This window comes from Dasypus novemcinctus, unplaced genomic scaffold (genome assembly GCF_030445035.2).
Source record: "Dasypus novemcinctus isolate mDasNov1 unplaced genomic scaffold, mDasNov1.1.hap2 scaffold_438, whole genome shotgun sequence".
Lineage (NCBI taxonomy): Eukaryota > Metazoa > Chordata > Mammalia > Cingulata > Dasypodidae > Dasypus > Dasypus novemcinctus.
In genome coordinates this window covers 13,901-41,128 of record NW_026688402.1, presented here as the reverse complement: position 1 = coordinate 41,128, position 27,228 = coordinate 13,901, and the positions used below count along the sequence as shown (strand labels likewise).

Genomic DNA, 27,228 nt, shown 5'->3' with positions numbered 1-27,228 from the left:
TGATAACCAGTTTGTGGTATGTGCTGGTTGGTTGCTCAGTCATGACTAACCCATGTCCATGGAGTCAGACCATTCCCTAAGCCAAAGAATGTCCTAGAAACAGGTTATCTTCATTGATTAAATCCCTAAGGACATATGTAGCCCGTGAGGTAAAAGCCCCAACTCCTCAGCTCCAAAGTCTATCTTGTTATCAGTTATCTGTTGCCTCAAAGTCATCCCTCATGAATAATTGCCAAACTTCAAATACCCTTCCATCTGCTGCTATTGTTTTTATTCTAACATCAAATTTGGTCTCTCCAGGAATTGGGGGATGGAAAACATGAAAAATAAAGATAAGAAAATCTGGCTTGAATGGTCATCAGGAGTGATATGGCTGTTAGGAATTTATGTGCATGGTATATCAGTATTGCCTAATGTTCCATATAGATTGCGATTGGACAAAACAATTATGATTTTTAAACTTTTGTCAAAAAGCTGAAACCATAAACTTCACACACCCCTCTGGCAAAGAAAAGAGTTCTGAAAATGAGGCATCTGAAAAAATTAGTAGTTCGTATATGAATGTGCAATTTTAAGCATAATCCAAAGATTTGATCCCTATGATTGTCACACTTTTTAAACTTTAAAATCTAGAAAGTTTCTAACCTGCCATTATCCTTTCATTTCTGTTTCCTCTCAGACTAGAAGATATTTTTGGGTGTCCCTATGACTCAGTTGAAATCTTTGATGGCCCCAGAATTGCCTCGCTCTCCATGGGGAAGTTCTGTGCCCCAGTAGCCGTGGTGTTTCTCTCCTCCTCAGACATCATGACAGTGGTGTTCCAAAGTGATTCCTTGATAACCAACACTGGATTTTATGCTTTCTTCAATGCAATTCCACAGAATGAAGGGGAGTCAGGTAGGAAGTGTCAAGGAGGTGTTTGATCTTTGAAACAGAATCATTTTCCAATTTGAGGAGTTTGCATATTAGCAGAGGCCTGGGGTTTTGTCCGAAAAGACGCCCATATCTAGCCCGGTCAAACCTGCTCCATAACTGCTAGTTTTTCCCAGGAAGAGGGACGCACGTGCAGCTAAAATAGGGCAGCATGTGCAGCCGATATGGAAATGACCAGGCTACTCCCTTCCCTGGAGAAGAATCAAATTCTCTAAAGTGTCCTTTGGCTGCTGGGCCACCTCCAGGCTCTTGGGAACTGTCCAGGGTGCTGGAGTCCAGAAGTCAAACTCTCCTGTGGTGAGATTCCGCTTCCCTCCACCAGATGGCCCATTTCATGTCTTCTGTTCATTGGACCCTAGAACCACCCAAACGAAAGGCTTGGGGACTCCCATTGGCCATGGCCCTACAGGCAGTCATTCATGAGCCAAGCTCAGTTTGCATCCTACAAGCACCTAATCTGCCACTCTTGGGGGCTCTGGTGCTCAGATGCCCCTGCAGGAACCCCAAGAACTATTTCAGGCCACCAGAAAACTGGAGCGTAAGTCCCTGGCTGCAGTTTTGGGGGTATTTCCTTTTGAGTTAGAAAACTCCTAGGTTTGTTCCTCAAAGGCTTGTTTGAGACCCTCCCCTGGGAAGGCAGAGTAAGTTCCAGCATTTGAAATCCAGACCACTCTCAGGCTCAAGGCCATCATTTACTCATCCAGCAATGAAAGTGCTGAGGTTTTACTAGGAGCCAAGCCCAGCTCTAAGTGCTAGGGACAGAGGCAAGCAGAACAACTTCTGCCTTCTTTTTTATTTTTTTAAGAGATTACATTCTCTTTCTTTTTAAAAAATTTATTTATTATTTCCCCAACACTCAGATGGCTCTCTTATGATTGCTTGTTGTCTGCTCAGTGTCTGCTCATTGTCTGTTTGTTTCCTCTGGAGGAGGCACCGGGAACCAAACCCAGGACCTCCCATGTGGGAGGTGGGCACTCCACTGCCTGAACCACATCTGCTCCTGATTTTACATTCTAGTGTGTGTACAGGGTGGGGGACTGAGACACAAGAAACAATGGAAAAATCAGTGAGCAAGATGATTTCGAGGCAGTGATAAAGAACTGGGAATTAAAAAGCAAAGTTGCATAGTTAGAGAGAGCTTGGGGTGAGCAGAGGCAACTGCGGATTGGATGGGAATGGATGACCTTTCTCAGGAGGTTCCAGAATGAAACACAGTAAGTGTGAGGGCCTCAGGGCCTTTGGCTATATTGGAAAAATAGGAAGGAGGCCAGTGTGTCAGAGCCTGTGGGCACAGCAAGGGAAGGCCATGCCTAGAGTGCCTCCAGGAGATGGCAGGCAGTTCCGACTGCCACAAGCCTGTCAGCTCAGAAATAGCCAATCCCATTTGGCTCTATGAATTCACAGAGTGTGCCTTTCCAGGGTTTAAATCTTCACTTAGCCAAGCACAGCTGATGCATCAAAAAAAGCAGCTTGGAATTCTCTTCCCCAATAGCCCAGCATTGTGACCCCTAGAAAAACCTACCCTACGTGGCCAGAGCCAAGATACGCCAAAAGCTGAGGTTTGCTTTGTAGTCATGCTCCGATTGACTTGTCACCACAGGCCTCTCAGAGAGACGTTACTGGAGTCCCCATTTTACAGATGAGGAAACTGAGGCCCAAGGAGATGAAATAGCTTGTCCAAGGGTACACAACCAAGAAGCAGTTGGCCAAACCCACCCTCTATCTCACTCTAAAACCCTTAAACCCAACTCATTACAGAATCAAGATAGCTTGAAATCTTTGCTCTACTTAAAACTTCCCCAAATAGAAAATAAATCATGCTCTGTTTAGAAGGTTGGACCAGGACCGAGGCTGGCAGGCAGCTTGGGCAAGTGTTCAGGCCATGTGGAGGTCCTCTACCAAGGGACCTGGGGCACCATGTATGACAGCCTGTGGGACCTGAGTGAAGCCAAGTTCGTGTGCCACAAGCTGAGGTGTGCACAGGCCATTGCCACCCCTGGGAAGGCCCACTTTGGCCCAAACTCTGGAGACATCCTCCTGGACAATGTTCAGTGTTCAGGAAGTGAGAACCACCTTGGCCAGTGCCCCAGCTCTGGCTGGCCAGACCACACTGCGGCCACCATGAAGATGCTGGCATCATTTACTTGGGTAGCCTCTTCTCCCATGTTAGGTTCTTTCTGATGTTTCAGCCAGCAGCAGCTTAGTGAAGCTAAGCTGCATGGGCAGAGTCCATGCACAGGGCAGGGTCAGGGAAGCTAAGAAAAATGGCCCAACAGGTGAATATCCCTTCAGCCAGGTAGATAGAGAACACCAAAAGCCTGTCCCCATCCTGAAGACAAATGCACAGGACCACACAAGTAGCTGCCCTTTCCTCCACAATCTCTCCCAGGTCCGAAGCTGCTTTACCAGGGTCTTAATGTGCCCTTGTTCTTGTTTATATGGCATGCAACCAGCTCAAGACTTGACCACGCTAAAAGAAAAATCACTTCTGTAACTTTGTAGAAGTTAATTTCAATGTGCTAAATTTACTTTTGTTTTTATGTTTTTCACTCATGCAGATGCTGGGGCCTGGACTCCAGATGTGAGCCCCACCCCTCCAGGTAGGTTGGACTGTGTGAACTCCCACTCTCTGCAAAGGTAATAAAAATCTGACCTCTGCCCTGGCCTGGGGGATAACAGCCTAGACTACTGATTTCCAGTGCTGGCCACATACTAGAATCACCCAGGTAGCATTTACAATTCCAGATGCTCAGGCTGCACCCCAAACCAGTCACATCAGAATCTCTAGGGTGGCCCCAGGCATAGTCATTTTAAAGCTCTCCATGGGAATCCAATGTGCAGGCAAGCTTGAGAACTAGTGCCTCAACAACAAGCTAAAACCCACATTGCCCAAATGCATGGTGCCCAACAGTCTCCTCTCTGGATGACAAAGCAAGGAAAGGCAGGAGAGGAAAGGAGGAGACAGGTTGCCTCTTGGGACATGGCTTAGAAAATCAAAACATGCAGGAAAACAAAGGTGTCATTGAATGCCAAGAATAGACTGATGGTGAGAAATTAGCTGCTTGGGGCTCTGCTGTGGGCCTCCACACCTCAGCCAATTCAGTAGGGGTGGGAAAGAGGAAACCTTCTTCAGGGAACCTACTCAACATTAAAGAGTGGCAGTGACCTTCCAAACTCGCGATTCCAGCCGGATTCAGAGTACCTGTGTTCCTGCTTCTGTAGCCACCCTGCTCCCTGGGAAGGGGTCTCAGCTGCTCACACCCGTGGCCTCTGGCACCCTGAGCCCTGCCAAGCCTCTTTCTCCCTGCCTCTGCCCAGTGACGGCTGCCACCACTGCCCCTGGGGGGGAAAGGTCAGGGACACACCCTGTGGTGTCGTGGAGCAAGAGAAGATGGCAGCTGTACCCTGTGGGCTTATAGCACCATGGTACCCTTGGTGGGACACTCGGCTGGAGCCTCTTGTCCTCTCTGAGCAGGCACCTGCATCCTAGAGTGGAGGCTGCTGTCCCCTGAGGCTTGCCCCTCTGCTGGGTTGGGGTGATAGGCCCGTGGGAAAGTGAGACTGGTTTCTCCAGCCCCGGCCACGGCCCTGAATTTTCATTTTGCACTGGGCCCCAGTCCTGGAGAGGAGGCATGACACAGCACCTTTTGTCAGGGATCACAAACAGCTGAGCTCTCTCTCATTTACTCTGGCCTGTCCCATCTTCCTCAGGGCTCATCAGAGAGCTCTGTGCCAAGGTCCTCTGGGATCCTAGGGTTTCAAACCTCAGGGCTTTTCTCTGCCTTAATATCCCTTTCTGATGCAGATATACACAGCTGATGGGAAAGAGAATGGGTCATGGGATAAAAGAAACTAGAGGAGAAAGGGACTCATCGATGTCTAAATAGAATTCCACTCTAAACATCAATTCAGCTAACCAGTTATTCGTGCAGCATTGTGTACCTACTTAGGCCCAAAAAGGAAGGATTTTGTCATTCAGTTCTCAGAAAGAACTCTCTTGTATTAAGCACTTTAACTAGAGAAAAATGAGACACTTCAGGTTGAAAGAATTCTTTTTTCTGCTATCAAACACCCTTCCTGGCAAAAGCCTGAGCAGAGCAGTCGGTCAGTGTCATCTTCAGCTTCACTGTCCTTCAACTTGCAGTGAGGTTGACAGAGGAGGGACATTGAGAAGCAGGAATTCTCCAGCGCAGTCCATCCATTTGCTTCAAGCTCCTTCCCCACTAAGCCCTTAGGGTAAAATTCAAACAAGTACCACATTCCAATAAAGCCTGCCCTGCCCTCAGCCTGCCATGCAGTGAGAACTGAGGATACATCTAGAATACTAAGCAGTAAGCTATATCGTCATCAAAGCCAAAGGACCGCCTGAAAAGAGCAAGAAGGTGCCCTTGAGCCTGACTTTTCTCATCTAGGCTTTCAACTGCTGGGGTTTTTCCTTCCTGGATTTCAGGACTCAGTTACTTTCTACAGACTCATAGACACGGCCATTAGCCTGATGATGTCACTGTGGGTAATTCCTAGTGACCAGCTGATCTCAAGACAACCCTTAGTGGACCTTATCAAGTAAGAGAGAACAAGTCCTGTAACTCAGCGTCGTCTGGGGTTTCCTGGTGAATCGATGGAAAGAGGGGAAAAGGTCCATCCTTCATCATGCCCGCACCGCTTGTCACAACTCGAGGCGTAGTAGGCTCATCCCTTTGCACGCGAGTGTAAGATGATTTTATGGTGCTCAGGGGTCTCCTGATTTTCTTTGGTTCTGTGTTTTGCAGCTGCCATCCCTCAAGCCCCTGTTCCACAAGGTAACTCATTTTCATTGAAAGTGTAACCTGTAAGTATTCAATCGAATGGTCACTTTAATAAGTCATGAAAGCAGAATAGATGTCTGTCTTTCCCCAGTCGCATAAGAGGAAGGATGAGTGAGGTGGACCCCTCACAAATGGGTGGCTTGTCCACATCTGAACTGAGCTGGTTTGCAAGGCAGGGGACGGGGGAAGGCATTCATGAAGTTGAGGCAGAACCCCCCACACTTGCCACATACGTATGTTCAATCCCGTTCCCATCCCCACTGCAATCTACTGCAGGAGCTGCGCCCCCCCCCCCGGGCCTCCACCCTCCCTCCCCCTCAGTCCCTCTGGCTAGTATCAGTACAGTCACTCCCACTAGCCGTGCCACAGCTGCATCCACACCAGCAGGGTCCCCCGTGTTGTGAATCCGGACTGTTGAGATTCTGGATTCTGTCCCTGGGGAAATGCAAGGTGCAGGCCTGAAGAAGCCACCATGGGTCCCTCGTCTGCTCCTACAGGTGGAAGTACCGATTGTGGTGGAGTCATTTCCAGTCTCTCTGGCTCCTTCTCGAGTCCTTGGTATCCGACAAACTACCCTACTGACATGGAGTGCGTCTGGGTGATCCACGTGGCTGAGAAGTTCCACATAGAACTGACGATCCCAACCCTGAGGTAAGCAGCTTGGCCCTTCACCTCACAGGCCAGACTAGACTTGAATCCATGTTTTCCTCAAAGAGGTGGCCCTGTCCATGGGACGGATCCTTCTGGGTGGGAATCTGTCTAGTCATCTGGGCTTAGAGAGTCCTTTAATCATTTAGTTCCACTTCCTAGGCAGTGCCTAAGTGCCCCGTGAGCATCCCCAGCCCTCAGCTGGAGATCCCCCTGGGGATACCCCGTCCCTTCACCCTCAGCCCGCTCCACTTTGACACGCAAGCGTCTCCCTCTGTTTTTCTCATTCCCACTGAATGGCCTTCGTTCTTCCCGGTAATACTGGACAAAACAAAGCCAGTTCCTCTTCCCTTCAAGAATTTGTACCATGTCCTCCTAAGATTGTTCTTCTACAGATTAAACAGCCACAGCTCACTCATTGCTCCCATCAGGTACCATGTACTTCCTACCTCTTTCTCGAACTATCCCCCATTTTTAAAGGAGTCACCCTATTTTAATGCGTATTTATTTATATACATATATATTCATATGCACATACATATACACAGCTCACTTTTTTATGAATATGGCATTACCTCTCCTAATAACGTTTACCCCAGTTTCAGCTTTCTGCGGACTTTGTCAGGGTTTATCCCAGACATCTGCCCCTGCTTTCCATTTGTGTTCATTGACTACAGTCATCAAAGGCCTGGATGGTTAAATGCTGCCTTCAAAAAATGTAAAATGCTTAAAAATAAAAAAACAACAACAAAGTAAAATGGATAGGCAGTGTAGAGTATGGCAGATCCAATTAGTTTTATCTGGTAGCTAGAATTCCTTTTAAATATAGAGGGCACAAAGCTATGTCAAGGGCATTATGTATTATGAGCAAAATTTATTTCTCATTCGTTCGTTCATTTATCATTCATCCATTCCTTCAACACATATTTGCTTGTTGAAAGCAATGGGAGAAAATTGGGAACTCCATGTTTAAAATCTATGAAATTTGCATGTCTAGTATTTTGGGATACAGAGAATCACTTAATCACTTTATCACTTCTGGAAAGTGGTCATTCCAAACAGCTCTAATGGCGCACACTCCCTGTAATCTCAAACTTACTATTCCAACATGTGTTCTGCTATAGTATAGGAGCACACAAATAAAGTTGCTGGTAAACGTGTTGCCTAAACCCAGAGCTTAGTTGCTGATTTGCGGGTTTTGATGTTTTTAAGTCTAGGTTTATTTATATTTGTTTTGTCCTTCTCAGGACATTAAGTTAGTTACTATGGAAACCAGTGGTTCTCAGCCGGGGGGTGATTTTACCCTCCAGGGGGCAAGTGACAACATCTTGAGACATTTTTGATTGTCGAGACTTGGAGGCAGAGGGGAATACCACTGGCATCTAGCAAGTAAGGTCAGGGGTGCTGCCAACTACCCTGCAACGCACAGGTCAGCCCTCACCACAAAGAATTATCTGGTTCAAAATGTCAATAGTATTGGAAAACGGACTTGGCCCAGTGGTTAGGGCGTCCATCTACCACATGACTCGTGTGGAGCTGGCCCACACACAGCGCTGATGTGCGCAAGGAGTGCCCTGCCACGCAGGGGTGTCCCCGTGCAGGTGAGCCCCACGCGCAAGGAGTGCACCCCATAAGGAGAGCCGCCCAGCACAAAAAAAGTTCAGCCTGCCTAGGAATGGTGCCGCACACATGGAGAGCTGACACAACAAGATGACACAACAAAAAGAAACACAGATTCCCGTGCCACTGACAACAATAAGAGTGGACAAAGAACACGCAGCAAATAGACACAGAGAACAGGCAACTGGGGTGGGGGGTGAGGAGAAAGGGAGAGAAATAAATAAATAAATCTTTAAAAAAGAATGTCAATAGTATTGAGAAACCCTGATTTACCCTGAAGCAGGCTCTGTTATTTGATATCACAAGAGCTTTGTTTCACCCTCCATTTGTAAAAATTACATATGTATGTAAAGTGTGCCATTTCATTCTTGCAAGAGGCATGTGTCCAGTTTTCTGATGAAATGATTTCTTAGTTTGCATGTCACCTGTTACTGCCACACCACTATCCGCTTACACACAAATGTTAGCAGTTGCTTTTTCTTAAAAACTTTAAGGGCTAGTTCAAGGTTCTGGGTTTTTATTTCATTGGAACAGATATGTTTTGCTCTGAGCAGCTTTTCTAGTCCAGTACTCAGTTTGTGTACTAATTATATTCACTGTGCATGTATATATTTCTAAAGCACATGACATGTGCGTCAAAGGCTACTCACTCTTATTTAAATGCAAGTGTTCATATCTCACAACTTTATCAAGTTAAGAAAATGTTGATGTTCTTTAAATGTGTATTTACTGAGCACCTACTCTGTCTGGGCCCTAGTCGAGGGCTGGACTTACCGTGCCAAACAAGACAAATAGACAGGATCCCAACCCTCATGGACTTTACCTTCTAGATATGGAGACAAATAGTACTCAAGAAACCAATAAATAAAGAGGACAGCATCAGGTAGGGATAAGTAGGTAAGTGCTATGAAGACAACTCCTACACACACATATACGTGGAAGGAGGACAGAGAGTGAAGGGGAGAAGTCCGTTAGTAGGATGCGCAGGGGCGACTTGACTGATCACCGAGTTGGATGAAACACATCATAAAAACCCTCAGTTTGAACCAGACTATTGTGTGGCATTGGCAGAAAGAGTCCTGCCCAACAGGCCCTCAGAGCTTGCATGCTGTCCCCATTTCCCACTGCTCAAGACCTTTCTGAGTTTTACTCGGTGGGAGGAGCATTCAGAAGAATAGACACCCAAGAGGTGTCTAGGACAGCGGGCTACTTTTCCCTTTTTTTTTTTTAAGATTTATTTATTTATTTATTTCTCTCCCCTTTCCACCCACCCACCCCGGTTGTCCACTCTGTGTCTATTTACTGCGTCTTCTTTGTCCACTTTCTGTTGTTGTCAGCGGCATGGGAATCTGTGTTTCTTTTTGTTGCATCAGCTCTCCGTGTCTCCATGTGGGCAGCACCATTCCTGGGCAGCTCTCCTTACGGGCTCACTCCTTGTGTGTAGGGCTCCCCTACACGGGGGACACCCCTGCGTGGCAGGGCACTCCTTGCGCGCATCAGCACTGCACGTGGGCCAGCTCCACACGGGTCAAGGAGGCCGAGGGTTTGAACCGTGGACCTCCCATGTGGTAGACAGATGCCCTAACCACTGGGCCAAGTCCGCCACCTACTTTTCCCTTAACCATCTGCAAACTAATGTCAGTTGAGATCACTTGTGCTTCAAGATGTACACAAATTGTGCTTAAGCCTCTGCCACCACCCCATCCCCCATCCAGTGCTAAGTCCAAAGTTCTCCCTAAGATTCTTCAATCCCCGGGGATTTCCATTCTCATGATCATTTCTTATTTCGATTTCCTCTTCCCATGGAAACTAGCTAGAGTCTCCTTCCACTGTTCCCCTCTCCTCTCTGCCCTGCACTGACCTTTTGTGAAACATGACCCCTTTTCCTTATTCCCATCTTCCACCCCACAGAAAACACCACTTCTGAAAGGCATTCGGTGTGGGGCAGCAGTCACTTAAGATTTGGAGTGACAGAAGAGGGGGTTATACATTGCAAGCAAAGAACTTAAAATTGAATATTAGACACCATGTAGCCAAGCTCTTTTGCCAACCATCCCCGTTCAGAATTTCCTACTAGCTACATTTCTCTACAGACTCAAGCCTTCTCCAAATTTCTCATCTTCCCCCTGCCCCCAACCTTATTCTTTCCCTTTTCCTCTCTCCCATTCAGTTCCATCTCCAATTTTCTCTTCCCTTTTTAAGCAGAACAAACTTGCTATCCCTTTGTTTCCTTGATTCCTTTAAGGCAACACCTAAAAAGCCTCCTCTTTCATTCCTAAAATAATCTATCAGTGTACTTCTCTTAACCAAGAGACTTTCCCCCCTAAGGAAATTTTGGGTCAGCCATTAAAATAATTTTTTTAAGTGCTACCATTCTCATATCAGTCATCCATCCATCTTACCCTTTTCTCAGGCCCATAAACTGATCATTGTAGTGCAGTACTCTGTGTGCTGCATCACCGAGCCCCTGCTACATGGCAGGTAACTAAGCACTCTGCACATGCCATTTTGTTTCAGCTTGGCTATGAATATAGCCCCATCTCTTAACATAAAGAAGGGAGGGACTACCTCTGCCTGGGATATGAAGAAAGGAAGGAGTTGAGTTGGGGACAGTGACACAAAGTGGTGACATTGGAATAGGACCTTAAAGAATGAGTGGGTGAACACCATGTAGCAGGGAACCATAGGGAACCAGGTGTGTTGACCAATGTGTCTGCAAGGAGATGAGGCTAGAGGTAGGACTGGCCTGATGAAAATGTCAAAGCTAAGAAGTTTGGGCTTTACACTGTAGGGAGAGTTTGAAGGGTTTTAAGCCAGTCAGCCACATGATCAGATTTGCCATGTGGAAAGTTGACCCTCAAGGTAAAGGGAAAGAAGGTTTTAAGCGGGAGAGACCAAAAGCCAAGAGGCCACTGAAATGGACCAGGTGAGGATGCTGAAAGGAGAGGAGGTGCCTCAAGGGAGCTGGAAGTGGTAAAATCGACTGGACCTAGTGACTGGAGGGTGATGGGAATGTGTGGTTGGAAGGAGGTGGCAGGGTTGGAAGCAGGTGGCAGGGTTGGAAGGAGGGGGCAGGGGTGATTGCGGTCTCTGGGTGCTATGTCAGAATGATGAATTTAATGTAAAACCTTCCCATGGGTTTCTTTGGAAAGATTAACTTTGCCCTCACCTCCGCAGATTGGAGGACATCTCCGGGTGCCCTTACGACTTTATTGAAGTGTTTGATGGACTGCAAGTTGCCTCACTGTCCATGGGCAGATTTTGTACTGGGGCAGAGCTCACGTTCCTCTCCTCTGCCAACATCATGACCGCGGTATTCAGAAGCGACGCCATGATCACCAACACGGGGTTTTATGCGCTGTACAGCGCCATTCAGCAAGATGAAAGGGAAAGTGGTGGGTATCCTAACCCGTACTGTGGAGAGAGGTGAATCTAATTTGGGTTCTTCCCCTTTAGAAGGGGAAATGCAGGGTTCCCCTTCATCATGACATCCACGAGGACACTAAAAGCCCCCCAGCCCCCACCCGTCATCCCTGCGCTGCCGCTGTCACTTTCCTCCACCAAAACATCCTGGCTGAAGGAGCAGGCGGCTGATGCCTCCGCTCATGCAGTGGCTGTATTTATAGACGCAGGACCCTAACGAGGGCCGAGGGACTCCTCCTCTAACAGAAGAGAAAATGCAGTCAGGTAAGTCAGAAGGAAAACAGCGCAGAAAAAGTCCTTCTCGAACAAAGGTATCTCCAAACAGCTAGCACCAGCCCACTTGCTGCCAGCAAATTCAAATCAGAAATCATCCAGAATCCTTGTAGGCTCTGCAGCAGGATGTGGGGAGCATTCCTGAGCCGTCCGTGGCTTATGATTAGAGTGCGCATTCAATTTACCCTCCAGCCAGGATACTGCTGGGAGTTAGAAGGCACTCTAAAATAATGAGCCACTACTAATCGATCTGCAGCAGCCATCAACCAGGACTGTCCCAGGAAAATCAGGACTTAGAGTCCTGAGTGTCCTGCCTAGAGTGCTACAGGACAATGTGCCCACTCGCTGGAAGGTGTTTTCCAGCCGCAGATGCTCCTGGAGTCTGGGGCAGCTCCCCAGCTCAGGAGCTCCTGTCTTCCTGTCCCCAGGTGTGTCCCTGCAGCTGGTGAACGGCCGCCACAGGTGTGAAGGCCGGGTGGAAGTCTCCTACAGCGGTACCTGGGGCACCGTGTGCGATGACAGCTGGGACCTGATGGACGCCCAGGTGGTGTGCCAGCAGCTGGGCTGTGGCGAGGCCCTGTCGGCCCCGGCTGGGAGCTACTTTGGCGGGGGCACAGGCCACATCATGCTGGACGATGTGCAGTGCGTGGGGAGCGAAGCCAAGGTGTGGCAGTGCAAACATAACGGGTGGCTCACCCACAACTGCGGGCACCACGAGGACGCCAGCGTCATCTGCTCAGGTGGGTGCCCAGCAGCCCACAACAGGCCTCTGCAGGGACAGAGTCTCAGCTGCCAGCAAGCAGCCTTTGGGAGGGAGTTTTCAACGCCAGCAGGCAATTGCTCGGAGACCAGCCCTCGGCTTCAAGTCACCTATAAGGAAATTTGCTGTGTCGGCAAAATAGTCGTAGGCTTCATCTGAAAATCGATAGTCATTACATAGAGGGTTGATACCAGCAGACATTCCCTTCCTGTGATGCTTGCCGCCATGCTTCTGACAATCCCCTCTGAATAGATCCAGTAGCTGGTGTCAAGGAGTGCTGCACCCATGCCAGGCGCCGGGCCACACCCGGTGCAGTCGTAATCTCATTTACTCTCCCAGCCTCAGATGCTATTGGAATCCTCGCTTGACAGCTAAGGTAGCAAAGACACATCCAAGGTGGCACCCAGGCCCGTACTCTACACGCATTATCCCCCCCAGGGACTTAGTTAGCGGCTGTGCTCCACTCTGACTATTCCACTTCTGTTCCTAAAGACAAGGACATCCCCACACTGACCCGAAGCAAATGAGCACCACGTTTCGTTTGAGCTGTCACGTGGCTGAAAGGCGAAGTGTGCCCCCTCACCCAGGGGCACTGGCGGGGGCTGCCACTCTTTTACCCAGCGTCCAGGGCTGTGGATCCCACTTCCCCAGCTGCCCAGGACCGAACATTTTTGATCATGGAAAAAGTGCCTGAATTTTTGTTTCTATGGATTATGCGATGTCTTACTCAGTCCGTTACTGTCTTTGAACAGGTGCTGATGGCAATCCCAAAGTAGGCCGAACAGGTATTGCTTTTCCTTACAATTCAACCAGTCACCAGGTCCCTGGTGTGTGTGATTCCTGCCTATTGTTTAATCCCGGGGTTGGAGCACGGTCCATTAAATACTCTGTTGCTAATGAACAGAAGCAATGCAGTCCGCTGGGTTGACAGCATGGTGGGGTTGGGGGTACAGCAGAGGGCAGGGAGAGAGGTAGGACAGGTAGTTAAGGTTCACCAGAACTGACCACTGGGATCCCTGGCGTCAGCACCTACAAGGAAGAGAGTGCCAACTACCTGCACTGCTGCGCACACAGTGAGGTGTAAGGAAACGGAAATCCCAGGGATGGCCCTAACTAGCAGGCGTGCTGCACCATCTTCACACTTGGTGTGCAGTTGTCCAACTTCTTGGGGAGACAGAGTCATCTCTGCCCATGGGGGCACAGAGAAATCATCTCCTAGCTTTCAAGCATCGACGTTTTTTAGTATGTTAGAGGATGGATCTGGATAAAATTCTTGCTCACAGCATCATGTTTGCTCTAGGTATCTCCATAGACTCGAGTGGCGACAACTCCTCTACAGGTACTTACGTTTTACGTAAACTCTTTCCATGGCTTTATATTTTTTTCTTTCAGTTTTAGTACTTCTTGTGACTAGATGAGTGTTCTTTCTCCCTTTTATTTATGAGAAGCTGCTCCAAAGAGGGGACTTTGACAAATTCTCCAACAGATCCAATATTTCACCCATAAAATGTCTGCGTAAAGCAATCTTGGTCTTGATCTCAGTTAGGAATTGTATGTAATGCAACTGGGGCTCTTCTATACAAGCTATTTTATAACACGCCATACTGGGAAAGGATACTTTGGCTAGTTTGTCTTTGCACCACTTTTACTAAAGTGCATGTTTAGACCCCTCTGTGTAAATGAGTTCGTTGAGCCCTTTCAACTGTTTGTAATATGTCACTATCCTTTTCTCCTCACAAAAACCCTGTGAATTTATTACCATGTGACCCAGCAATTCCACCCCTAGGTATGTAGCACAAAGAATGGAAAGCAGGGACTTGAACAGATACTCATACAAGGTTCATAGCAGCATTATTCGCAATAGTTAAAAGGTGGAAGCACCCCAGATGGCCACCAACAGGTGACTGGATAAACAAAATGTGGCATACCCATGCAATGGAATATTATTCAGCCATGAAAAGGAATGAATCTCTGATATATGCTGCCACATGGATGAACCTTGAAGACATCATGCTAAGAGTAACGAGCCAAACAAAAAAAGACAAATGTTGTATGATTCCACTTGGGTGAATTATCTAAAATAGGCAAATTCATAGAGACAGAACGTAGATTAGTGGCTAGCAGGAGCCAGGAGGGCAGGGGGGTTGGAGAGTTGTTGCTGAACGGGTACAGAGTTTCTGTTTTGAGTGATGAAAAATTCTGGAAATATTATAGATAGTGGTGATGGTTGCACAGCCTTGTGAATGGAATAAATGCCACTGAATTGCACACTTAAAATGGCTGAAATGGAAAATTTTATGTTTCATACATTTTGCCACAACAAAAATTTTTCCAAAAATCCCATAACTTTGACAGGGCACATGAAATGCTCTTCATCTGCCAAAGGACAGGGGTGTCTCAGAGCACATTCTTTAGTTATCGGCAAAAGCAGTCCTAGAACAGGTTTTCCCTCCTGCCTTTGCTCCATCCCCTACTGACCCCTCTGAAAACACTGGCCGAGGTCAACATTATCTTCTCACAGGGTTTCTTCACTGTTTCTCACAGACGAAAATTTCCATTGCGGTGGTTTGCTCACAAATAAATCGGGCTCATTCTCCAGCCCTTGGTATCCTAAATATTATCCGTTGAATGTGGTGTGTGCCTGGGACATACAAGTGGATATCGGGGCTCATGTCAAACTTACATTTGACGTGGTGAAGTGAGTAAATATTTCCTCCTTTTCCTATCATGTTTCCTTAGTAATGCACACCAGTTTTACACCCAATCTGTACCCTGAAAGAACGCTCTTCCACATTTAACTCTCAAAAGTGAGATAAGTCTTTAGAGTACTTTGCAGTAACATTAGTCAGAATTTTAAAGACACAGAACTTTTAACCCAGCAATTCCAGTTCCGGGAATCTGGCTACAGAGAGAGCCTCCTGTCACAGAGGATGATCATGGCAGCCTCGTTTGTAGCGAGCGATTGGAAATAGCCTAATTGCCCCCCAGTAGGGGAGCAGTAAAAGAGATTTGGGTGCATCCATGTATTGCTGGCGCTCACAAGGTGTGTTGGTATGGAATGATCCGCAAGAAAATCATGCGCAAGGGGTACAGGATGCTGCCATTTGTGCTTAGACCGCCTCAGAGAGGAAATGAAAAGAAACTGTTCAGTGTAGCTATTTCTGTGAAGGGGAGATTTACTTTTCACTGTGTAACCAATGCTTAAATTCTAGCCCAAGGACTCAAAATACATATTCAGAAAATAAAATTGAATTAAAACTTTAAAAATTGAAAGATTTTTAGAGACAAGAGGATACGTACTGCCCATGTAAACGGGGTCATCATTTCCTCTTTCCTGTGGGAAAAGATGTAGGTTCCAGACAGCTTTTCTAGCCACCTTCCTGCACCAGTCTGGGCAATACCTAGTGGGAGAAAAGCCGCCAGTGCCTCACGTCTGAGTGTTATCCTTGCTCTTCGCAGAATGGAAAACTTCTATGGGTGTCCGTACGACTTCATTGAAGTCTTTGACGGCCCACAAAGCGAATCCTTCTCCCTGGGGAGGTTCTGCTCTGAAGCAACCCCAGTCTTCATCTCCTCCTCCAACCGCATGACCGTGGTGTTCCACAGCGACGCCGTTACCACCAACATCGGCTTCCTGGCGTCCTATGAGTCTCTTGTGCCAGATGAAAACGATACTGGTAGGTCCATTGGTCATTTTAGCCCCTGGTCCATGCTGGGTGTTGAGGGTGAAAGGCAGAGGGCAGGCGCGGCCGGCTGGACACCCGGGGTTTGAAAGGGCAGGTGTGGTGTCCCGGGTTCCGTCGTTTACTCCCAAGATGAGACCTGGTGAAAGTGGTCGAACATCTAACACTGTCACGGAAACGAGGTGTGCACAGTGTCACCCGATGTCAGAGGCACATCACACCTGTTCCGGGAAAAGATGCATGACTTCCGCCGTCTTTAAGCCTGTGTCATGCAAAACTCACACGTGTCTCCTCTCACCTGGCTTAAAGAGCCCTATTCCACTCTCAGGGCGGGAGCAGCCAGCCTGGGCGTGCGCGGGGCTTCGCGCTTAGCCCAGGCCTTGCCGGGGCCTCCTTTGATCTCTGTGAAATAGACGATTGACCCACCTGGGGAAAGACCTTTACGTTCTGTTAACTGGCATTGACGTGAGAGCCCAATCCCTGAGGACCTTCATAGCCGGCTTTACCTCACAGTGCGTCTCCCCCCAAGTCTGAAGGATGGAACCCCCAAAACCAGCCAACTCAGGGGGCTGCCCAGGCCACCCTCCGGCACAGCGACGAAGGGGACGCAGGGCAGTGACCAGAGCGTGTCTGGTTTCCCAGATGTGGCCCTCAGGCTGGCCAACGGCAGCCACCGGTGCGAGGGCCGCGTGGAGCTGCACTTCAACGGCAGCTGGGGGACGGTGTGCGACGACGGCTGGGACCTGCGTGACGCCCAGGTGGTGTGCAGGCAGCTGGACTGCGGCCAGGCCATGTCTGCCCTCGGCCAGGCCCATTTTGACCGCGGCGTTGGCCCCATCGCGTTGGACGACGTGGAGTGCACGGGAAATGAAACCCAACTGTGGCAATGCCTGCACGGCGGCTGGTTCTCCCATAACTGTGGCCACCACGAGGATGCTAGCGTCATCTGCTCAGGTGGGCGCTGGCCCTGCAGGCTCTGGGGGTCTTCCACCCCACTGAACTTAGAGCAGAAGGGAAGGCGGGGTGGGGGCCTGTTGTCCAAACCTCAGTCAGATGCCCCTGCACATCCCTGCCATATCTACATACTGCCCAGACCATAATTGTCTCTTAATGCCAATAGGCCATGCCTAAAGACAAACACGGTGGCAATAAAACCATGCTCAATCATTTTAAAATTCAAATAAACAAGGAGCTACTTAATCTGATCTAATCAATTCATGCCTGAGTACATCTCAAAATATCCTTAATCAGAACGGAACTAAATATACATTTTTGAATTTTAATAGGATAAATGCACAACTCTTAAAATAGAAGATGCATTGCCTCGATCCGTTCACATTCCACCAGTGATAGGAGGGACTCCTTTGGGAAGCATCCTTTAGTTGAACGCCCTCCTTTTACAGGAAACAAAGCTCTCTCCCGGTCACCAAGCTGGGAGCCCATATCCTGTTGGGCTCTTCTTCCTCAGTTTTACTCCAGCTGAGTTTCTGCAAATAAATTCAGTCGTTGGAATGAAAAGCCTTGACTTTCTTGGCATCCTCTGGGTTTGACTGGGAAGTGGCAAACTGGTTTATGAGCTAGATGTGGCAGCAACCCTCTGAGATAGGAAAAAAAGGACAAGGATGGGGGTTGGGGGAAGACATGCTGGAACGTTCTAAGGGGAGAGAACAGTGGTCAAGGACAGAATCCCTGTTCTTATTAAGGCAGGAGCTGAAGTCACAGGCTGTGTGTGATGTCAGAGGACAGGCTGGGGGCTTAAACACAGGAGATGTTTGGAACCAGGACCCAGGGCAGAGCTGGGGGAAGGAGGGAGGGGAGGGGTGGGCCAGAGGTCAGTGAAAGGGTCACCAAGCAGCAGCTCCAAGTTCCCTTGGCATCCTGGCCCTGGAACTCCTGACTCAGCTCCATAGCCCACTCAGGGCCCTTTGGCTGCCTCCGTGTGGCTGAGGATGCCAGGGTCCATCCTTGAGATGAACAAGGGCATGTGCCCTTTGAGAACTGCCCTTTACTCTCAGAGGGAAGACACTCCCTCAGGAGAATTACCAAGCCAAACTGGCTTGCAAGACAGGTGCTGAAAGCAAGGTAGCCATCCCTGTGGCCACAGTTTGCAAAAACTTTAAAAATTAAATTAAATTAAATCAAACTAAATTAAATTAAATTAAATTGAAAAGTTCCATGGTCAACAGCAGATAGAAAGGAACCCAGCAGTCCAGGGCACCTGTGGCTGTAACCATGGTGCCATTCCTAATCAGATGCCCAGCCGGGGCATGCTTTCTCCCAGGAGAAGACTCTGAGGTGATGTACCTTTCTGATTCCCATAAGCAAGTAGACCTCTCAGGCTTAAGAAGATTAGAGATGACCTACCCACATCTTTTTATTCCTGTCTTTCATAGCTTCTCTGCCTTACCCAATGCCATCAGCTGCTGTGAATTCCCCGAATCCAGGTAATCTTCAGTTGTTCTTAACTGATTAACTATGACTTAACTTGGCAAAATCACATTGGGTGGCAAAGTAGTGGCTGAGAGGCCAAACGTCCTGGGTTTGTCATTCTAGCTTCATCACTTACTCACTGGGAGACCTCAAGCACATCACCGAGCCATGTCATGCCGCTGTTTCCTCCTCTGGATGAAGATGAGAGGGATAATGGTATTTGTCTCCTAAGGCTGTTGAGATTTGCTGGATTTCTCTATAGAGAGTGGTCAGGACAGTCCTTGTCATGTGACGCACACTGTTTCAATGCCAACATTGCCGGCTGACCCCCAGCTCTTCCCAGGCCAGTGTAGTGCAGGGATTTGTCTGTGTGTGCTGTTTTATACTTGACACAATCGTAAAGAATGAAGGTGCTAAAAGAACCCAATTTTAGTCTTTACTCTGTGATTGGTCCAATAGTTGTCACATATCAAACTAGGTCAATGGCTTTCCCATGGCAAGGTTCTTATCAGTGAACTACAATCTACAGAGAAGAGTTGGGGGAAGGGGAAATTGCCCCAAACCATCAAGGAAGCATCAGCCGGGGAACACCAAAGGATGCATTCTTGACTTTAAAATACAATATATCTGTTTTTTAAAAGTCTTTCAACAACCACACCTTGGTTTTCCTGAGCTTGTACTGGCTTGTATTCCCTGGGCCACACCAGTTGGGTGATGGAAGGAGTACCCACCCCACACCCACCCCCAAAGGAAAGGACACGGGAAAGGAATCGTATTAAGAATCAGAAACTGTCTATGGATCACTGCAGGGCCTGCTGGTAGTTGGCTGAGAGTTAAATACATTGGGCCTTAATTCAAGCTGCTGTCTAATTTTTTTCTTTCCCTTTCTACCTCTCCTTAGCATCTTTTTCAAATCCAACAGAGGCACCCACATCAACAGGTAATCCTTTGTCTACCTTCTCATGTTTTCCCCTGTCAATTTTTAGCTCAGAAATGTTCCAGCATTACTCTGGGGACAGGCATCCTGCTGGAAACCCTGTCCATTTCCATGGACTTCCACAAGGCTCAGGCTGGCTGTGCACATAGCTGCTGCCAGATAATGTTTGGGCTCATCTAGAAAATCTGTGATTGACAGTGAGAGAAAAGAAGCAGCTGTGAGATGCAAGAATGGCTTATGGGGGCTGGACGTGGAGACCTGCCCATAGGAAGGCTGGGGGTAGCTGCTGGCCCTAGATGTCCTCCCAGCATCCATCCAAGACCTCAACCGGCCCATGTTCCAGGTGTATCCAGCTTCCACTCCCTTTTGTGACACTGCCCTTGACACATGGGGGTCGACCCTCACTGACTGCCCTTTACACCCCTGGAGCATCTTCACACATTTCTTAACGAACCATATCATTGAAAAGCAAAAATAAATGAATGAAATGAAATGCAGGGGGATAGGTTTGTTATTATCCCTTGTCAGAGTTTAATTTCCAGGAATAGCTGGCTCCTCTGGTGGCTTTTCCAGACAGGTCTTGATGAAGTTTGTTCTTTGTCCACCAAGGTCTGAGCCTGCGACTGGTGAATGGGATAGGCAGGTGTGAGGGCCGCGTGGAGGTCTCCCACGCCGATACCTGGGGCACCGTGTGTGATGACGACTGGTCCATAGAGGATGCCCATGTGGTCTGCAGGCAGCTTGACTGCGGCCTGGCTGTGTCTGCCCTCCCAGAGGCCAGCTTTGGCCCCGGGTCTGGAAGCATCCTCCTTGACGACGTCAACTGCACAGGAAGAGAATCTTCCCTGGACCAGTGTGCTCACAGAGGCTGGTTCACACACAACTGCGGGCACCATGAAGATGCTGGCGTCGTCTGCTCAGGTGAGCACAGAGCTGCCCTGGCCAAGCCTGGAGTTGCCTGATACAGTCTGGAAACGCCTCCATGTCCTAAACCTTCTCCTATGCTTTGGACAACAGATTTCTGATCTATCTCTGGAAAAATATGTACCAGCTATTTAATAAAAGGGGGGATGCCATTTGGCTTGAGAGTCGATGGCGTTATAAAATAAGGAAAATAATGGTACCCATCTCATAATGTTGTTGGAAAGATTTAATGAGACTTTCCACATTGAGCACTTAATCAAACATCTGACACATGATACATGCCCCAAAATATTAATGATTTTATTACTGTTTGCTATTTTAGTTACTAAAGCAATGTCTCCCAGAATCACTGTCCCAGAGATTTTAGCTGGGTGATGCTACTCCATCTGGTTGTATAAATCCAGAGGGGTCAGTTTAGATGCTAAGAGTAATTGTTTCCACCCTACCTCTTGTGTTGCGTTTAAATGGAGTCAGCCTCTCTAAACCACTCTGCCATCTCAGTTTTTGTTACTGAACTAACCTCTCAATTTCCTTTTTCTCTGCAGACTCCACAGTGGCTACACCTCCTGACGTCTGTGAGTTCACGTCCATTTCATATCTGGGTGGTAACTAGCGCAGAGGCCCCTACTGGGGCCCCCTTCGCAGCCTTCTCTTTCCTTGATAACGGCCAGAGTGCCTGACCCTTCTGGAAGGCGAGGGCCTGGGGCTGTTTCCTGCTTCCTTGGGCCCCTGCTCCATGCAGAGGATGGATGATTCTGGGTGTTGGCAGGTGGCAGCCCTCTCTTACAGGAGCTTGAGTCAACAGCTCTTGGCCCAAAGCGGTGACTCACACATCAGAGTCAGTGGCAGGGAGTGGGGGCAATGGGGTGGGACAGCCTCCTGCACCCACAGCCCTGCCTGGGCCCCAGGATGTGGCCCCTGAGCTCCTTGGCTCTGATAAGGCATCCAGTGCCCAGTGCAGCCATATCTTCACAATCTCCATGTGAATTTCATTCATTTAATTTTATTTTTAATCAGAATAATGGGTACACATTTATGTGCTACATTCACATTTTCAGTGGTAGCTCTTTGGTTAATACCCGTTTATGTGATTTAGATGACATTTGAGAAGAATATGAGATTTCATTGTGTTTGTTTGGAATGTGCTTATGGTGACTCTTTTTCTATTTTACACGTATAGTTTCTTCAGCTCTTGGGGAACAGCCACATGTTTTCCATCCAATAGGTTCTTTTTCCATTCTCACCTTTCATAACTGTTTTAATGAGAATGGAGTCCCACCATTTGTGGCCAAGGGAAACGTAGCAAACATTATTTTCATGGCCCTTGGGTGGTCAGTCAAACAGTGCCCTGTGGAACAAAAGCTGTGCTCATTAAAGGCAGCCTAGTGATATGGTGGCTTCTCCTCGTTTCAGGATCTTCTCAAGGGAGAGTCAACTCTGCTAAAAGAAAACGGCATTTCCATGCCGAGATGCCCCTAAATAAGTTCTGAGCACAGCCCCCACCCTCCGTAGCACCATCAGTAGGCTTGTGGGATGGCCCATTTTCAAAGGGGACCGGGGGACCCAGCCCTAATGTTTTAGGGCTCAGAATCTAGAAAGGACTTCTGCTTTTGGCCCAGCCCTTACCTTCCTGCCTCAAGAAGCCCTGTTGTCCTCTGCTTGGTTTTCTACCCCCAGCTACCTACAACATCCCTCATTAAATACTTTACAATTGTTTTTGAATTCAAGTAAAGTGAAACTAATTTGGTTTTAAGACATCCTAATGTTCTTTGAGGGACCTGGCTTAGAAATGTGAAATCTGAACCCCAAACATTCAGCTGAATTGTTTTGAAGATTTAGGGAAACAATATGAGACATGACACTCCAAAGAGTGTCCCACATCAACAACTTCTTTCATTGTGACACATTCATTGCATTTGGTGAATACATTTGGGAGAACTGCTGCACCACATGGATAATAGTTTACATTGTAGTTTATATTCTTCCCTAGTCCATTCATTGGGTTATGGCAGGATATGAACCTCTCTGTGGTCCAAAACTTCTTCAAAAGTGAAGCTTAATATATTGCCAAATTCAGTTAATAGGAAAATGAAATATAGTGATGGGTTTAAAGATTAGAAATAGAATACATACTAATTTAGAAAAACTAAAATAAAATAAAAAATAAATTGGGTATTAAAAATTGAAAAATATTATAAAGCTTTGTTTTTGACATTTTGCCTTTCATCACTGTAATAGGTTTTGCCCTATATGTACAGTGACAAGGCAATTTCTTTCATTTCTTCCTCAGTATCTACAGCCTTTCCTTTTGTTTTCTAACTTTTAATTTTATCTTCAAAAAAGTTTTAAGTCACAGTAATTCACATATACAATATAGGGGACTCCCGTATATCCAACATCAAACCCTTTTCCCCCTTCCCCTGCAATGATCTTTTAACATGTTCATGTTATATTTGCTGCAGGTGATGTACAGATATGGAAACATAGTATCAAACATGGATCCATTTGGTTTACATTATGGTTTATATTTTAGACTGTACAATTTTCTTAATTTTTAGTTACCTTATGTTTTACATTGTGTTTTACATTTTAGCCTATAAACTTTCATACATTTTTGGTGTAATTTAACATGTCCTATATCCATCTTGCGGAACACTTCCATTGCCCCCCAGTTACCCTACTTCCATCTATTCTATACCTCTCTTTCCCTCCCTCAGGGCCCACAGTGACAATCAATCTTCATTATTTGAAGGACCAGATTCACAGATACTTGCAACAATGCTGAGGGCTTGACATATTAGGCTGCCCTCACCCATTGGGAGTCACCAATTCTCTCCAGAGAACAATTCCCTCTGTTTGAGTACGTGAGGCCTCCCCAGGATGAGGGTACACCTTCACACTCATTATATGGGTCTCCACCCAATGATATAACCCACTCTGACAAAATGAACACTCACAGACTCCCTAGAAGCCTGTCCCTGTACCAGATGCCACCCCTTAAGTACCTTAAACAGGTAATCCTTCCTTATTATATTTTCTAAACAGTTTTCTCAACATTATAGTTTCATCCACATACCTGACAATCTCCCATGTTCAACTAACTGTTCCCCCCAGCCCTCCCCCCAATTCCTTGGGCCATCTGACCCATCCTCCGAACCCTAGTGCCCCTCAAGCCTGCAAAGCCCCACCCAAAGGTATCCCTATGCCCCCATCTTATCCCTTTCCTATACAAATAGTTACCTCCAGCTTCTCATAGATTCTGCCCATGTAGGTGTCAGCTCATAGTCTTCCTCTCCCCTCCAACTTCCTTTAAGCCTATCATCTAGTCTCTAGCTCTCTTAGACAGCTTGGTTTACTTAAGAAAGTGATTTTAAAGTATATGTGTCTTTTACACAGATGTGTGCTTTGTTTTGAAAAGCCAACATGTGGCCTGTTTTCCCATATTGAAACTGTCTGGGGAAGAAAACCATTATACAGTTAGTGCTAAATTTCAGATACAAAAACCAGTATCTGAACCAGAACATTTTCTTCTGCATACACAACGCTCCTGTAGCTATATGCTACCCAAACAGCAAACTGCAGACATGGGTAGACTTCTCCAACTGGAAATGGCACTCTGGTGAGTGGAAGGGGGCTTTCTCTGGCAGACTGGCTCTTTGCCCCTGCCGATCTGCCCACGGTGAGGCTGGCCAATGTCCAGGACAGGTGTGAGGGTCACATGAAGGTCTACCACAATGACACCTGGGTCACCGTGCGTCATGATGACCTCTGGGACCTGCCTGCCACCCAGGTGGTGAGGCTGTGGGGTGGCCCTGGCGGCCCCAAGGGATAGTCTGTTTGGAGATGGCTCAGGCCCAGTCTTCCTGGATGATGTGAGGTGCACCAGCAATGAGGTCAGCCTCAGGCAGTCCCATCACCTCAGTCTGTCCATCCATAACTGTGGCCACCACGAGGATGCCGGGGCCATCTGCTCAGGTACCTGAGGGCTCCCTAGATCGATTTCCACCCCAACAGTACAAAGCATGTCTGCAAGGCAGGCCAACCCAGAGTGGCTTGGGGGCATATGTAGGGTAAGTGACTTGCTCCGGTTTGCCTGGAATTTTCCCAGTTTTAAGTCTAGAAGTCCCATGGCTCAGGAACCCCTTCCCTCTCAGGTGGTGACTCAGGACACTGGTTACCCTAGTCTCAGGAGAGGAGTGTCCCCTGCCCAAGCTGACCATCACTGTCTGGTCCCCTAGCCCCAGGAAGAGAAAAGATCCCTCATGCAAAAACATCCCTGGGAATCTAGAATTTATGCCTGTCCCCTGAGGATGTGGGTTTTCTAAGTCTATTTCATCGATTTCCCGTGAAGATATTTCTCAGAGTGAGCTTTGTATGAATATTTTTCTGATTTGCTGATTCCCTAACTTGGGGCTCTCTGGCCACTAGGGACAACTTTATGCAACTATTCAAAAAAAAAAACTGGAATGAAAATGTTAAAACCCTGTTTTGTTAGAGATCTGCTGTGAGCTGTATTGGGACTGCTTTGAGATCCATTGTTAGGTGCACTGAAAAGTCATCTGCTTGAAAAATATAGCATTTCCTCCATATCAGCTTATATAAATAGTGTGATATTCTGGAAAAAAAGTTTATTATGGTAACTATAAGATGGGAATTGAAAGAAAATCAGAAGGAAATGCATTTAAAAGTTCCACATTACTCATTTCCAAAGGAATTTTCATAAAGATTTTCAGCAACATCTGAAAAGATATGTAACCACGGAGATATACTTGTTAATGTGTTGACCACAACATGATACATTTAACATGGCATCATTTTAGAAGGCCAGTCTTATTCTTTGTAATGTTTTGAAGTAAAATTTTGCATGCTTTTAAAAAGCTCTTCACAATTCTAAATTTATTATAGTTTGAATTTTAGGTACATCTTTGTTTATGAGAAGCAATACTTTGTATTTTTATCATATTTCAAATCATTGGTAGTCTTTTTGTTTGAACTATTACTTGATTACTATAGCTCACATGATTTTCCTATTTCAAATCAAAAAATGAAGATTCAGTAATAGGGATACAGAGCCTAAATCTTTTTATCACCATGTACCACAGTGGAAAAAGAATGCACTACAAAGGCAGGGGAAGTAGACACAGAAAAGCCTCTCTGGCTGGCATTTCACAGTCTTCAAATGTTTCCAGTGGACTTTGACAAGAGAGCCTTGGTTATTGTTATTAAGTTTTTAAAATATGTAGGTAGCTCTAGGTGCTATTCTTGCTTTACAGGAGACCTGAAGGATACCTTTGTATATGAATGATGTTATGATGGATTTTCAGGACATTTGTGGGCTTGAATGAAAGGAAACATGTTAGACCCGGTTTACAGAATTCCATAGAGTGGAAATTCTTCATGAGATAGAAATTGGCCTTTTTATGGAGGGAGCTAAGGACAGGTGTATTTCTTATAAAGCAATTCTCTGGCCTAGACCTAGAAAGGAGTACTGGAGTAAAAGTCTTCCCATGTATATGAACAGGTGTCCCTGGAGGAAAAAGAAATGCTCACACTCTTGTTATTGTTAAATGCTATTTCTGTTAAAAGAATTGTGTCTTTTAACATGTCTGAAAATGGCTACAAAACAGAAAGCTAAAACAAAGTCTTTCTGTTTAAATGCTGGTAGCATGTTTCTTGCTGAAAAGTAGGAGCTTTGCACATAGCCTTATCACAGTACATTGGTCTTATTACCAGAACTGTTTCCAAGACGTACATCTTGCCTGGGAAGAGTAGAATTACAGATCTAAGACATGAACTTAACCTTCATCCCAAGATCTGGAGAGGAAATATTTTTTCCTATAATGCCTTCAGCCAACCTCTAAAGAATGCTTTTTAACCCCTCGCCCCCAGAAAAACACTGATTTGTAACTTTTTGTTACTAAATAATGTCAGCAGCAACCACTCTGGCCGCCCCCCAGTGCGAGCCTCAGTACCACCCAGAGTCCCCCACCCTCCTCCGAGAGCAGATGGAAACGAGGCTCCCAGAAGGGACGGGGTGAAGAAGACGGGGTGGCAATATCTCTACTGCACGTGGCTTGGTCTTTTTTCCTAAATCCAAAGCTATAGTGTCTGGTGTTTTGAATAAGTATGATGTTTCAGGCTGAAACTTACTGAAACAGGGTACCAAATCCTGGCTCATTTGTCCTACTTTATAGTCTCAACTCTCCTATGTGGCTGTTGACAGCTCCTCCCTGGTAATGTTCAGGGGAAGCTTCCAAGTGGTGTCAAAAAGCCAGGCTCTTGTGCAGGTGTGTTCCAGAGCCTCTGACTGGCACTGAGAGAAAGGTGACTGAGAAGTGCCACCTGGTTTGTGCCCGACATTCGGGTCGGCCTGCACTGGCCGAGCCCTGCGGAGGAGTGGGTGCATGCGCCTGCTGCTCTGCTTGTTTTCCACTAACAGGAATGTGCGTTTCTCTTCTAGCTGTGGAAGTTGTCCCAGAAGCAGCAGAGACTGCTCCTCCCGTTGGTAAGCCTTTTCTTTCTTTGGCAGCTTCCTGGTTATTGACTCTTTCTAGCAGATTCCCTGAGGTTACAGCCAGTGATGTCAGGGTTCACCTAGAGTCCTGCCTCCCCTGGGGCTGAGAAAATGCAGGGCTGATAGGGAGGGAGGCGGTACCAGGAAAGCCAGCTGCTTCTCTAGTCCGTTGGTTCTTGAAGGGTGTTTCTCATTTTGAACCTGGGCCAGTGGACATGTTTGGCCCAAAGGAAATAACGAAAAGTTGAGTTAGACATATTCCGATGCTGTTGACTATC

At 47.0% G+C, this 27,228-nt stretch overlaps 1 protein-coding gene across 1 annotated transcript in view; it reads left to right on the top strand.

The window, feature by feature from the left end:
- The window catches only part of LOC101447734 (scavenger receptor cysteine-rich domain-containing protein DMBT1-like), a gene marked incomplete at its 3' end in the record, with an annotated part of 64,950 nt that overhangs the window by 24,166 nt on the left and 13,556 nt on the right, over positions 1 to 27,228 (top strand). The window contains exons 15-31 of the mRNA XM_058292901.1: positions 680 to 897; positions 3,492 to 3,533; positions 5,703 to 5,732; positions 6,236 to 6,389; positions 11,184 to 11,401; positions 12,131 to 12,442; positions 13,215 to 13,247; positions 13,763 to 13,801; positions 15,007 to 15,160; positions 15,922 to 16,139; positions 16,788 to 17,099; positions 18,539 to 18,589; positions 18,699 to 18,791; positions 19,477 to 19,515; positions 20,122 to 20,433; positions 20,982 to 21,011; positions 26,897 to 26,941. Coding sequence (XP_058148884.1) covers positions 680 to 897; positions 3,492 to 3,533; positions 5,703 to 5,732; positions 6,236 to 6,389; positions 11,184 to 11,401; positions 12,131 to 12,442; positions 13,215 to 13,247; positions 13,763 to 13,801; positions 15,007 to 15,160; positions 15,922 to 16,139; positions 16,788 to 17,099; positions 18,539 to 18,589; positions 18,699 to 18,791; positions 19,477 to 19,515; positions 20,122 to 20,433; positions 20,982 to 21,011; positions 26,897 to 26,941 — 2,300 coding nt within the window. The remainder of the gene's footprint in view (positions 1 to 679; positions 898 to 3,491; positions 3,534 to 5,702; positions 5,733 to 6,235; positions 6,390 to 11,183; positions 11,402 to 12,130; positions 12,443 to 13,214; positions 13,248 to 13,762; positions 13,802 to 15,006; positions 15,161 to 15,921; positions 16,140 to 16,787; positions 17,100 to 18,538; positions 18,590 to 18,698; positions 18,792 to 19,476; positions 19,516 to 20,121; positions 20,434 to 20,981; positions 21,012 to 26,896; positions 26,942 to 27,228) is intronic.